This window comes from Etheostoma spectabile, chromosome 11, assembly GCF_008692095.1.
Source record: "Etheostoma spectabile isolate EspeVRDwgs_2016 chromosome 11, UIUC_Espe_1.0, whole genome shotgun sequence".
Classification (NCBI taxonomy): domain Eukaryota; kingdom Metazoa; phylum Chordata; class Actinopteri; order Perciformes; family Percidae; genus Etheostoma; species Etheostoma spectabile.
In genome coordinates this window covers 15,297,418-15,312,135 of record NC_045743.1, presented here as the reverse complement: position 1 = coordinate 15,312,135, position 14,718 = coordinate 15,297,418, and the positions used below count along the sequence as shown (strand labels likewise).

The 14,718-nt window shown below is 39.1% G+C and overlaps 1 protein-coding gene across 1 annotated transcript in view; it reads left to right on the top strand.

The window, feature by feature from the left end:
* lrp1bb (low density lipoprotein receptor-related protein 1Bb) overlaps nt 1-14,718 on the top strand; it is a 203,630-nt gene that overhangs the window by 50,049 nt on the left and 138,863 nt on the right. Inside the window, 7 exon segments of the mRNA XM_032530345.1 lie at nt 2,924-3,146; nt 4,692-4,839; nt 4,842-4,883; nt 5,049-5,192; nt 6,423-6,659; nt 8,793-8,973; nt 13,658-13,877. Of these exon segments, the coding sequence (XP_032386236.1) occupies nt 2,924-3,146; nt 4,692-4,839; nt 4,842-4,883; nt 5,049-5,192; nt 6,423-6,659; nt 8,793-8,973; nt 13,658-13,877 (1,195 nt within the window).

The window sequence follows — 14,718 nt, the reverse complement described above, 5'->3', positions numbered from 1 at the left end:
TGGAGCTAATCAAAATAGCTGCTGGTTTCCCAATGACGGGAAGTGTTTGGATGTGGTTGACAGCGTCTCTGCATTTTAGTCGGCCATTGGAAAGCAATATGGTTTATGGTAAATATACTTTTACCTTAGAGTTTCTATTTAAGCTTGCTCCCTCTGAGTTACCTCAGATACAACGCATGTTAGGCTGGTTTTTCAGTGGATTTGTCATAATCACACATGGCTCTCACACGCGCACAAGTGCCCATTTTGTTGTGTGTGTAGAAGTCCGCAAGGGAGCTGGAAATGCAGGATGCTGGCTACATGTACAGTATGTCTGTATAAGATATTCATATTTGTAAACCCTCTTCCTGCCTATAATTGGTGGGATATGGGTACAACTGTTTCTGAAGAAGCTAGCCTGAGAGAGTCAGTCTGGAGCAATGGAGTGAAAACAGAAGAAATCAGGGAGGTGTTAGATAGCAGCACGCTGAGGATCAGTGTTTGTAGAGTATGCTCTGGTTTGGCACTCTGTTTTCATTGTTATTTTATTCTTGCTCCGTCTCCCGGCCTTTCTTACTATCAGATTAAGTTTTTACCTTGATATAAGAATGCCTTTGATTGACATTCCTATCCTCTTAATTTTTTTAAAAGCTTTTCGGAGGAGAGTTTGATTTGATTGATTGACTGATGGTATGGTTTGCCCATTAGCTAAAACACTTGCTACCTGTAAGTCCTATTTTAGTTTAGTGAGTACTATGTACCGTTTATGTTAATGACTGGAAAAGATTTACTCTGTATTTTAAAATCCTCCAATGACAAGATGAGTTAAGCCTAGATGATATACAAATAAAAAAAATAAGTATGGTGGACTCACTGGTGTGTGTTACTGTGTGTTAATCAAGATTCCACACCATGCGATGCGCATAATCATCCTGGTCCATCGGAAATTAATTTTATACACTAATTATTTTTGCCAGATAGGAACACATTAAGGAAACTGCTTTAGAAAATGGACAGGAATCTAATGCTGAAAGAAAACAACTGTTTTGTATTTTCAGTTCTGACAGTATATATATTCAGTCTTCTGTTTCACTGTAAGACACACACTATTTTTCACTGGTCCCATGCAGTTTATTTGATCAGGGGTGCTCAGTTCCAGAATTCCATCATGGATCTCATTGTAGCTGCAGAAAGCACAAGTACAGCATCAGCACCATCCTAATCCCAGAAATCCTATCATTTGTATGCCATGTGGAGGTGCACCTGTTTGGGGAGCTGGGCTCCTTGCTGACACCCACAGTTTTTCAGCACAGCCTGGTCTTGGGGTCAAAGGGCAGCCCATCTCTCCCCTGGCTTGACTTGTGCAGATTAAGTCGGCTTCCCGCCGCTCTCCAGCTGTAGCTCGTTATCATTGGAGGTTGTCGGAGCTCCGTCCTCACAGAGCCACAGCAAGACAGCATGGCAAGCTTTCCATGTTAATTACTGTAAGTGCCGACCTGAGCAGTTTTGAATTCTTAAAGTCACTGTCCATGAGTTAAAGGACATTTCAGTTATTTGTCTGATGTTATTCAGTCCCTACTGTAAGTAACACATTAGAGACTACACATAGCACCTGTTTTCCATGATTGCTCGGTATTGCTCTTCTGTTCCACTGGCTCCCTGTATCTTTTAGAATTGATTTCCATGCCCTCCTCACAGCTTTGAGGTACTAAATGGGTTGGTTCCTCTGTGCATCACACATTGTCTATCATTTTAGGTCTACTCACATACCCCAAGGTCCTCTGCAGCATGCCTTCTAAATGTCCCTAAAATTACCACAAAGAAATGGGAAATGCTGCTTTTATTGTGTTTGCCTCCAGGCTATGGAACTTCCATGTATCAGAGAGGCAGCCTCCCTGTGCATTCTTTAAGGCGTTTCAAACATTCTGAATCTTTTTTTTTTTTTTATCTATTTCAATTTAACATTTATACCGTGTTATCCTCTTTCTAGAGTTGGCACCCAACAGGCTTAAAGCGGGCAAGTTTTACATGTGTTTTTAGCCTCTAAACATGTTCAAAATGGCATTACAAGTGCCTACCCATGTGCAGTGGTTCCTTCAGAGTGAACACAGTGAATCTGACTGCTGTAGTGAAAGAAAGGCATGGAAGTTGGTTTAGGTTTTATTTCCTGTTTTCTGGTGAATTCTACACTAGCCAATTGTCGAACTTATACAATCCTACATTCCAAAAGGTATTTTTCATATTTACCACTCTTCTTGCTAATTTTTGAAACAATGGGTCCTTGATTTCAGACAAATTTAGAAAAAAACAGGCCTACAATTTCTTTTTGTAAAATGTCAATTTTGAAGCTGACTCTTTTTAAAAAGAGAACTATGTATGGGGTCTTAAGTGTGCATTTCCTTGCTACATTATATCATGTTAAAAGACTAAGCATGACAGGATAAATTGGCCTCACAAGTAACACTACATTTTTTCTGTAGGTGATGTTAGCCAATTTAACATTGGAGCAGATTAACACAGTTTAATTAATTCTGCAAACTTTTCTCTTGTGTTTTTGTTTTGGAAATGCTAAATAACACCTCGCCCCTAACTTCTTTAAATTTCCATGGTTGTCTTACTATAGCCTCATGCACACTGCATCAACATGTGGACAAACCTACTGTGCCTTGTTGTGTTTGCAAAGCTACAATTGGACAATGAGAAGTCAATTGTAACTTAAATTAACATATTAGGGTTTATATGCAAAGTATTTTTTTTAAATCAAGGTCACACCAAGCAAGCTCGAGAAATTCCCAAAATTGTAGTGTAAAGAATAACATTTAATTGTGATTTACTTCTTGTATAAGAACTAGGTCTTAGAAGATCTGGAGAAGGAATGAAAATCTGCTCTCCAGACAACATCCTTTACAACAGTTAATCATTTAATCACTCCCATTTTCGACAGAATGCTCTTCTTCACTGACTATGGGAACGTGGCCAAGGTGGAGCGTTGCAACATGGATGGCACCAACCGGACGCGGCTTGTGGATTATAAGATTGAGCAGCCTACTGCTGTGGCATTGGACATTGTCAAGAAGCTGGTATACTGGGCAGATGCCTACCTGGATTACATTGATGTGGTGGATTACCACGGCAGGAACAGGCACACTATTATCCATGGGAGCCAAGTGAGTGTCACATTTCACTGTAAGCACTGCTTTTTGTCTTTTGTAGGCTCTACATCATAAGGAGCCATTGTGGACGAATGTCAGTGGGAATCTGAACAGACAATTGGCTTTTCTTATCAGACCTGTCTTCCTCTTCATTTGAGAGGCTCCAAATTGTTGTATTAGAAGGCTGTCTAATTTTCTGTGCTTTATCACTGAAAGACAGGTGGTATATTCATTGCTTGTTGTTATAATTTCGTCTTCATTTTTATATAAAAGGTCTGAATTGAATAGGGGATAGATGTTCATTAAATTGAAGGAATTGAGGCACATGTGGATATGTCTTCCAAATGAGTGTATAGTCTCTTTCCTGTGGTACACCCTTGAAACCTTTCATCACAGATTATGACTATTCATTAAACAACCTTTTCCAGCAACGTGGATTGTACTCACCCTTTATGAGGAAGGGAAAATAATTTCAAACACCTTATTTTGTATGCAGGTGTTCTTTGCATAATATTGCCTCCTTCACAAGAGTGACGCCGTAGACAGAGGACCCTTATGTCCTTGCGTCTGCATTACAAATGCCATGCAGCTCCTATCTGCATATTTCCTTAGACTATGTATTTTTATTTTAGACTATGTATTATTATTTCTTTCATAGCAAATGGTATCAGTGCCCGGAAGTAATAACTTTGCTCACAGTTTTACTCACTATATCACTTTGCTGTTTTATGTAATTTTACAAATATAGCTAATTTCAAGAAGTTATAGTTTTTCATATTTTACCAAGATTTCCACATTTGACTCAGATCAAACCGGACCAAGTATGATCATACTGGACCAAGTATGATCTAACAAGTAAAATTACAATTTGTATATTTTACTCAGCAAAAAAAAGAAGAAAAAATATAATATATACTGTATTATATATATATATATATATATATATATATATAAGTTGTGTGTGTGTGGTGTGTGTGTGTGTGTGTGTGTGTGTGTGTGTGTATGGCCTTGATGGCTACACATGGCTGCTTGCATTTTTTTTCCAATTCCAGCAAGAACCAAATAGCATGCATTAAATTATTTGTAGGTAAAGACGCACGTATAGCATACACACCTTTTTGCTTTGAAAGTTTCCATGTAAAAATAGAGTGCCAAGGCCATGTTCCATAGAGACAGACGGTTGAGTGGTTTGTTTATTTATTTATTTATTCTGCCGCATGTTTCTTGGTGCCCCAGATGTTACGGTGTGACCCAGTGAGCTCAGGTGTACTTCCTGTGAACACAGCTCATCCAGCCATGTCACTTTGTGTGGGTGTCAGCCTGCTAAATGTAGCATGGAGGATGTGGTGTCAGAGTCCAGCTTTTGACCCTGTGTGGTTCGCCCAATGTACAGACAGCGTACCACCACTCCCCCCCCCATGCTTGAGCATCATTAAAGACAAAAGTCCAAATTTTTGCTGTTATTGTTTTCTCCATGTTCCTGTTGTGGTTTTACATAGTTTTGCATCAGGGTTGATGTAAAAACAAACAAAAAACACCATGGGTGTTCTTGTTTTTCAGGTGTCGTATATTTATGCATTAGCTCTGTTTGAGGACTACCTTTATGCTACCCACTCTGGCCCCTCCAAAGGGAGTTCCATTGCAGAGCTGGTACAGATCCACAGGTTCAACATCACAGCAGAGAGCAGGACACTAGCAAGCCTTGGGAATACCAGAGACTACGTGTTTACCACAAGCTCACTCAGCCAAAAGGTGCGGGACATTTTCTTTTAAAAATGTATAGATTAGGTTAACATGTGGAAGTGTGTGACAAAATCCTTCCTATCTTTTGACTCACATGCTGGAGTATGTATAAATACAGAAGGAGGTTGCTTCATTGGCTTATAACTTCTCTGTCTTTTCTGATTATGTCCACAGTCAGGAGTCACGCATGTGAAATAGTTTCATATGGAAAGCCAGGTGGATGTTCCCATATCTGCCTTCTGAGTGGCAGCTACAAGTCCAGAACGTGCCGCTGTCGTACTGGCTACAGTTTGGGCTCTGATGGACAGTCCTGTAAAAGTCAGTGCATATTTTACCTTGGGTTTAAATAGGTGCATCATTGTGTATTTTAGTATATGTCCTTGTTCATATGACGTCATTGGCAGTGCTTCTTGTTCTTAATGAACAAGCATCCTGACTTGTGCCTGAAAAGACCGTTTTGCATCAGTGCTCTCTTTAATATTGACGTGCCAGTAAGGGTCATGTGTCATATCAGAACCAAGGTTGTGCCACACATGCCTCACCCGTACGTAGACTGACAGTGATAAAGTGAAGCACTGGTGGTCACAGACCCATTTGAAAGTGACGTTCCGCTATCGCCCTGTCGTGATTGATTATTGCCATAATGAGGATTTAAGTTTGTCTGCATTTGTTGGCTGGTCTGATCAATTGCTGGACATTGTGTAGTTGACAATAAAAGCAGAAGATCAAATTGATGACACAATCTGAGGGTCCACCACTGTTCGATCGGAGCAACAAAGCATTGAGAGGCTTGCCGTGACACATTTGATTTATTCCCCCGCTCTTAGATGTTCTGATGACACAAGCTATCTCTCTCCTGTTCACGCTTTCCATCTCCCTAAGCATAATGAGATTCGGTGCTAAATGGTAGTGCTTTTTCATACAGCACTCACCGTGGGGTTTGCTATCTGGGTCTCTTGCAATGCTTAATTGTCTCCTGGGTAGTCGGTCTCTCCCTCACAAAATGATAAATTGAAGTGAGGCATGTGTGGTCCTCACCCCCAGCCTCCCAGTCTCTCGGGTAGGGGCTAAGAGCGGAGGAGAGGTCTGATTCTCTCACTGGAAGCCCTCCTTCATTCCTCCTTCTGCCTCTTTGGAGGATCCCAAAGGGTTCGAGAACATACAGTCCCCTGAGCGGCTGGCGGGCTGCCGAGGAGCTGCCTCAGCTTTCTAGGCCTCTCTGTTTGCTTTTCTATACAGACACCATGTATTTTAGATCAGAAGCATTGTTCACAGCAAAGGTAAGTATTGCCATTGTCTGGTTGCTCAAGCATTTTCCTTCTCCTACTGTCAAGCAACTTTCTAGCAGGAGCGTGATTGAACGGGTAGAGTAAAGTCATTGGCACTGATTACTGGCTCCATTAAGGTGAATGGATTGCCCTGGCTCTGGCTCACATATAAGAACAATGTGGCCAGTAAGAGGGTTTAATGCTGGATCAGCATTGATAAATTAGACCACTTAATTGACAATAACAGTAAAAAAAGGCTTCACCCTTTCTTGCCTTGTAGAACCCAAAAACGATCTCTTCCTGTTCTACGGCAAGGGGCGTCCCGGGGTCATCCGAGGCCTAGATATGAATATCAAGTCCAGCGATGAGCACATCATGCCAATCGAGGACTTGGTCAACCCTCGAGCCATTGACTACTACGCAGAATCGGGGCACATCTACTTCGCTGACACCACCAGTTTCCTTATCGGCCGACAAAAAATAGATGGAAACAGCAGAGAGACGATACTCAAAGATGGTGGGTCTAAATTGTTTTTCTAACCCTTGTATTGTTTTCCCGTCCACCCCCCACTTGTTGTCCTCCCTAATAAAAACTGACTGATCTGGTTTGTCTGTAGCATGAAAAAATATACATTACTAAATTCTGACTTACATCTTCTTACGGTAGTTATGCAATTATTATTATTATTATTATTATTATTATTATTATTAGTATATTATAGTATTATCAAATTATGATTAATTATGTTATACCTAGTTTGACGTCCAGATTAAGATTTGTGTAAATTTACCATTGATGATTTGGCAAGTAATGACTGGGCATATAGCATCTTTCCACATTTCTCTGTCTGAATATCTTGGTCACCATGATAATTCAGAGATCTGAAAAATACTAAGCTATAAAACATTTTAAATAAGATAAGATCCTTAATTAGTCCCACAGTGGGGACATTTTCAGTGATACTGCACCAAAGGGGAAGTGCAATGACAAACGCATCAGTGAAAATGCAAGAATAATCAGTTGAGTACACAGACAGAGAGTTTACAATTTAGAGTTATTGATATTACATAATAAGGTGTACATTGATGTTGCACATTAGTAAATTCTCACATATGGTGCATGTGGTCTACTTGGAGCAGTGTTGATTATAATGTCTAACAACAGCAGGAAAGGACGTATGGTAGCTGTCCTTCACTGCACGTTTGGGTTACATTTTGAATACAAAATAAATGTATTTGAATACAAAATGTAACCTAAGTACAACTTCCAAAGAGTTAAAATATTTTCTTTTGATAGATGGATATGATTTAATAATAAGTTTATTACCTACCCATTTTGAAATGTGTGTTCTTTGGCTTTCTCTTTCCTGGAATCATTAGTGCCTCTTCCTCTGAACAGGGGTCATCAAATCATAGTTTTCAAACTCTTTCTTGTCAATATATCCATCAAACATGTTTAGTCCCTTTTTAAAGCCGATTATAAACCGCTAATGTCAATATATAATATATATATATATATATATATATATTTATATATTTTAATTTAACGTTAGCTAGGCTTATGGTCAATTTAGCTTAACTTAACAATTAAGTTAAGTGACTGGTCAGTATCTACATTAAGCTAATGGTAACCTTTTTTTTATTTAGTACCTAGCTAGCTCAAGGATAGTGATATATCAGTAAAAAATAACCGGAAACAGGACTGGTGATGCTCATCGGTGTGTTTTGAAGGTTAACGTCAGCCACCAAAAACGGGCTTATTGTGATTTTTTTTTTTTTTTTTTTTTACAGTAATGCTTTGACTACTGTGATTTCAACTGCAATACTTGACAAGGTTGTAATGCAAACTTTACAGCATTTTACTGTAAAAATCATGTACAGTAATGTTACTGTGAAATCTTAAGTAAATAACTGTAGATTTCACAGCCATTATTTACAGTGTTTGAACTAGTTTTAAACTTAATTTGTGAATTCTTGGTCAATAAAACGTGAAAATGAGACATAAGTTCTGCCCAAAATTAGGAGAAAGTATTAGTTTATTTGAGTGGATTATAATAGACTGGTATATGTCAGATATTGGCTGGGATATCCCCAGGTCAAAACGAACTGATGCTTTTTTTCGCCGACAAAATGAGCAAAACTATTCTCTGAAGAATTGTCTTCAAAAAGGAGTCAAATTGGACTCGAGGACAACATAAGGATTAATAATTACTGTAGCATTTCCCTGGAAAAAATTAAACTGATCGTATGCAATATTTATGTTAGTTATTCTTTTCCGACACGTCTCAACTGTTTATTGATATGAACAACATGTCGGCAGTACGTTTTCAATGTTAAAAAAAAAACGATCACTGTCACTGAATGGCAATACAAATTATTTCCAAACAATTGTTCAAGTGAGTAAAGATACAAAAAAGTGAAGGAAAGTACTGCATATTTAAATAATTTTCTAGATTATTGCATTCATAATAATTTCCTTAAGTGGCACCCTGGGCACAATGCTATCAGAATGTTTTCATTCTAGTACACTTATTTCACACACCATTAAATACAGATATTGTTGTTTGTAGAATCAACCAAAGACACAGTATTTGGTTAAATGTTTCCTTTTGACAAACCTTAGACCGTGTGTTTGGTGATTCTGTTGTAGAACTCGACAATGTTGAAGGAATCTCGGTGGACTGGATCGGGAAAAACTTGTACTGGACCAACGATGGCTACAGGAAGACAATCAGCGTTGCCAGACTGGAGAGAGCCTCCCAGACTAGGAAGACTCTGTTGGAAGGGAACATGTCACACCCCCGGGCCATTGTTGTCGATCCTCTTAACAGGTCTGAACGTTTTTTTTTTTTTTTTTTTTTTTTTTTTTAAATGTGTGGAAAGTGTTGGATGAAAGAGACACTAGAAAATTCTATAGCCAGTAGCTGGTAGCCATTTAAATGAAATAAATGTGTATAACAGGGGAGGTAAAAAATGTACGGGTAGGTGTAGAGATTGAGGAATTGGGAGAAAAATGTATTACTGGCGGCCCGTAGTTAAAAATGGTTTAAAAAAAAAAAAAAAAGGAAAGAAAACTGTACACTCTGTCTTCCAGGCTTTTTTTGTCGTAATCTTTACCAGAGTATGTTCTGCTCTGCTAGTCAGTGAGAAAACAATTGTCTTTACACTCAAAGTAAAAAGATTGACAGCTACTGGATGCTTTATATGATCTCACCAGTGTCATGCAGCAGAATACATCTACATCCTGGATACAGGTAAATCCTGGACTTAGTCATACCCTGGTACACATGCAGCATTAATTTATTTCACCTGGCCTATGTGTCCCATCAGGGCCCTTGTGTGTGTTTCGCCTACTTGTATACTGCTTAAATATCAGCAGATAGTTCTAAGCTGATTTGATTATGCGGTCGGGGTCTGAAAGTAATTAACTGTAATCTGGGATCATTTCTTCGTTCTGGTACTGAACTTTGTTGGTGTGCTGCATGTAGTGCAAAGGTTTACAAAACTGGACCAGTGCAGGACTACATACAGTAGTACAGTCTACTGTATGTATTTATTTGTGATTTATTTTCATAAATCGTGCAGCAATGGGCGTACCTTGCACGGCAGTTGGATTCTCACGATATTATCAGAGCATTGCAGAATCACATATAACGTTGCGTCTGAAATACCAGCCTACCGACGCATTCAGCTCCAGGTGAGGAGCGGCTGGTAGCTTCAGGCTTGGTTCAGGTGTATGCTGTCTGGATCAACGGAAGTACATTTCCAGGATATAGCCTGCCGTCCGGCGTGTGAGCGAGCCATTTGTCGGTTGGCAGGCTTTGCCCCTCACCTTCCGCTCTCTGTGCGTTTCTAATCTTATAATTGCTCTAAGCGATGTCACGCATGTTTTAGGCTACAACATTTGTTGTCACATACAGCAAACATGTCTTCACTATCCTTGAGCTGCCTGTCCCCAGAACACACTGTAAAAAAACATGGTCTCTGTAGACAGCCAAGGGTCTTCACACGGCAACAAAAATAAACTGTGCCCACCTGCACCACAAAGCATACACAAACAGTGTTCCAGCGTTCCAGCCAATAACCGACAAGAAGGATTTGGGGGTGGTTGGTTATTGCGTGCAGAAGGGAGGGGATGGGATGAGGAGGAGGGAGGGTCAAGCTAGTCTTGTTTTGTTTGAAAATACTTTGAACGTCAACAAGAAGCAATGTCACCCAACATCGCTTAGAGCACCTTTAAACTTCCAGCTAGCAAGCTACACTCTAAAAAATGGCAAGCTTTTTTGGGGGGATTGTGCAATAAGGCTGGCCTGCTTAGTTCTTTTTGTTGAAAGAGTGTAAAGATTTACAAAGAATATGTCCAAGGCATTTACTATCCAACTGGGTTGACATGGACGAAAGTTCACACGGCGATTCACTGGTAAGAGCAAATGACGTTTAACCATGGATCCAGCGGATTTAAATAGCTCATGTGACTTTATTGTGTGAACAGTAAACATCTTTTACTATTTAATGTGCAAATGTGCCTTCCCAAGACTATTTAATGTGCCTAGATAATTGTGATTGGTTTGAAGAAATACAAACCACCGCTTTACTAACACGTCAGGTTAGCAAGGAGGCATAAGTCTGATAGAATTGACAGCTCAAAAAACTGTTGGTATTTAATTAGTTCATTTTTACTGCCAGATTTCAAACACAACTGATGTTGTCTATATAAACCATGATTCAGTAAAAAAAGTTATTTGAAGAGAGAATATGGTGGTGTGACATGGATTCATGGTACCTTCATTTTCAAGGTATATAGACGTGGCATACTAAAATGTCTTTTGAACTCCCTCTTGCCTTGTTGTGAAAATATGAAGTCCAGTATGGTTGTAGTAAGCAAAGACCGCTGTGCCTTTGTGTGGATATAAATACCTTTTGCTTCAAGTGTTAATCCTGAAGATCATCTATTTTAGCAGACATCTGCTTGGACTGATGATCACATCATGCGCATTTCAAAAGAATCATTTTAAAGTAAATCAGCATGGTTATACTGAGAGAACATCTGCTGTTTTAATAAGTACAGAGTTGTGGGGTTTTTTGGTGAGAGAAAATCAGGGCTCATGTTGTTTCCCAAACCACAGCTACCAGCTCGTTAGCCACAGCAAACCCAATTTAAAGTGGTTTCTCCGTAGTCCTCGTACATCATCTCCTCCCTATTCCTGTACAAATTTGCATGTGGAGGACCCCGCCAGCAGAGATAGTATTTAACATATAGAGGAGCAGCTCCAAAGCTCAAATTCATTGAGGGTCTTAAGGATCTTACGGATTAACACTTTAAGGTTTAAATCGTCTTAACACACACCAAATCCATAGCAGTGAGAGATTAGTTTTCAAGCCTCAAGAGGGTTGTTCAAAACATCTTGCCATACACAGCTGTTTCACTGATGTAGGTAAATACACCAAGCCAAAACCCCAAACTTATTCATACTTTATTTGTGTCCCTTCCTCTTTTCTCTAACATTTATCAATACCTTACTATAAAAGTCCTAAATAACGATTAGAAGTTGCTGATTTTTCTTTTTGCTAATGTCTGGTTTTCTATCCTAACAATAACACAGATTCAAACATTTAAATACAAGTCACATACATGTCAGTGGTGTAGATTTCATACTGAAGGAAATAAAACACACTGATTTTAAAACGTCAAATCTATGGCTATATAAGATATGAATTTAAACCAATGGAAACAACTGTGGTGAGCCCTAAATTTTATGAGACTAATGAGGAAATAGTATGCAGGTCTTGTCTCAGAATTTTAGCCCTGACAGATATACTGTAGCAGCTGTGTTGGGGGTGAGGAATATCATGCTATTTTTTTGTATTAGGAGAAATGACTTTTACTTCAACCCTCCCACTGACAGCACAACTGATTAGAAAAGCTTGTTTGGGGCTTGTGAGGGAGCATTCAGCATGAACTCGATGGTCCTTTGATCTCTATCTACTCTACTGGAAGGGTCTCTTCAGGTAAAATGGATGCACCTCTCCAACTGATTTCTCAACAGAATTTGCGCTATCTTATTATTTGCTCAGTTTGCCGCTTCTAGCCTGTGTTGACATGATAAGGACTTCTAGTGTCAACTTAACAGTGTCATACGTCTCTATCTGTGCTACATTAGACACCTCAAATAATATCATGCATATATTCACATTTTAAAAAGTGGGTGGCGCTTTGCTCAGCTTCGGTAAGTTTTGGATACCTTTACGAGTACATGTGTATATGTGAGTTGCCACTTATTGGCATGGACAGCAATAGGTTGCAATTATTGTTCTTGTTTGTCTTTTTTTCACTATTCCCATTTTCCAATGTTTGCTGTAATTACAAAACAAATTTAATATTAAGTACATGTATGCACCCTAAGAAGATAGGACAGCTGGCATTGAACTAATACATTTGCCTTTTCTTTTAATTTACCTTTAATTTTTTATTGATTATTTGGTTTGAGCTTGAAAATGTCAGGAAATTGTAAGAAATGGCCATCGCAGGTGCACCGAGTCCGAGGTGATGTGGAGAATTGCTAAATAACCCAGGTTGTAAAGAGGACTTTAAGACAGAGGGAGTCTTGATTCACCTTCATAACCTATTCTGTTTCATCTTCCCTTAGCCGGCCCTCTATCATTGATGAGAAACAGGGGGCAACATTGCTCAGTCAGCAACACACAAAAGCAAATCCCCTGGGCATGGTTACTAGAGAACATATTATGTCAAATCCTTGACCAAATCACGTTTCAAATACCACAGGCCCACTGAGAGTTGCAGTCTCGGTATACGCAAGATACACCGCAAGCTTTATTTTATTTTTATTTTTTGTAGGGGAAATGAGACTTTGCCATGATGTGCTGTCAAGCAGGCCTTTAACTTGCTAAGCCTGAATAATTTCTCAAGCTACGAAGCACTCTTTTTTGACTGCCAGGGATGTGTGATTATTTGGTTTTACATTTGGGACATCTAGATTCCTGTTTATTTCCAACTGAGTCAAGAACTGTCTTGTCATGATCTGAGTTTTCTAAAGTAACAATTGTATGGTTGTATTTCGGCAGTGCAGGTTGTTTTCCTTGTAATGTTCCCTGTATGAATCAAAGCAGCATGTGCACGATTCACTGGGAATTACAGTCATGAACTTCCCGTGGGTGTACAGAACAGAACCCAGAAGACACATTTCACGGTGATATGGAATACATCATTTTGAGAGAAGTCTGCTGAAACATGCTGTCACATATTGATTGATTGATAAGAAATTAAAGTAGAAGGAAGCTGATGAGAGGAGCAACAAGCACAGCCATCTAACATCAGTGTGCCAAGAAGTAAGGCCAAGGATGAAAGAGGAGACAGCTGAAATGAACTGCCTTAGATTGAATGTGGAATGCGATCAGAGTTAGTTTGGATCTGGTGATGACTTATAGAGCTTGCCTGAACTAAGGCAAGGCTTTATGTTTATTGGTGCAATAATTGTGTTTCTGTATGTATGATAGCTGGATGTACTGGACAGACTGGGAAGAGGATGAGGTCAATGACAGCATAGGGCGAATAGAGAAAGCCTGGATGGACGGATCCAATCGCCACATTTTTGTCACCTCCAACATGCTGTGGCCCAATGGTCTGGCACTGGACCACAGCACCAGTACCATGTACTGGTGTGACGCCTACTACGATCACATCGAGCAGATTCATCTCAATGGGACTGGAAGAATGGTGAGTTTCAATACAGATCATACAATGTAGTTAAATGATATAAAACCTCATTTTGCAATCATTTTATTTTTGATTCTGGTAGACTTGAGGGTTAGGCTGCTCGTGAGATTTTAAAAGAGAGCCAGAGGGTGAATATCAAGATCCTGACTGATAAAACCACACCAAATAAACATGTTAATTTGATTTTGTCAACACAACTATAAGTAGTTTAACATCAAAAAATGGTCAATTAACACAGAAAGCAGCCACATCATTCACTAACAATGTGGGTTTTTATTTTTTGTATTTCACAAATGTTTTGTTAATCAAGTTTGTTTTGATTTGTTTGTCTGACTGAGGCCCTTCTACATCTTTTAATTAAATTGTTCATTTCATGGGCTACATGTCCAACTTATTGTCATATTGAAAGAAACTTGCTCTAAAAAAAAACACAACCCAGAACAGTGTTCTACTGTCAGATCACCACAGAATCCTGATACACATTCATTTCACACTGTTGCCATGTTACTGTGATATTAAACAGTGGTTGACGGTTTCAGATCAATATTAAATGATAATGGCAGGGCCCGAAACAGATTTCTATATTTTACCAAAGATGCAATGTTAATCTGAGAAGCTGTGAAATGATTGAAAACTGCATCTCTTCCCACCACAACTGCCAACAAGACAGCCCTTCATTCTCAGCTGCTCCCTTCAGCTGTAGTTGTACTCGCATATTAAGCTAATGAATTATTTGCAAATGCTATTTAATCAATGCCACGATTCTGGCAAACATTATTATAAGCAGACAGCACTGTGTGAATAAATTTGTGCAAAGAAATTGAATCACATTCATCATATA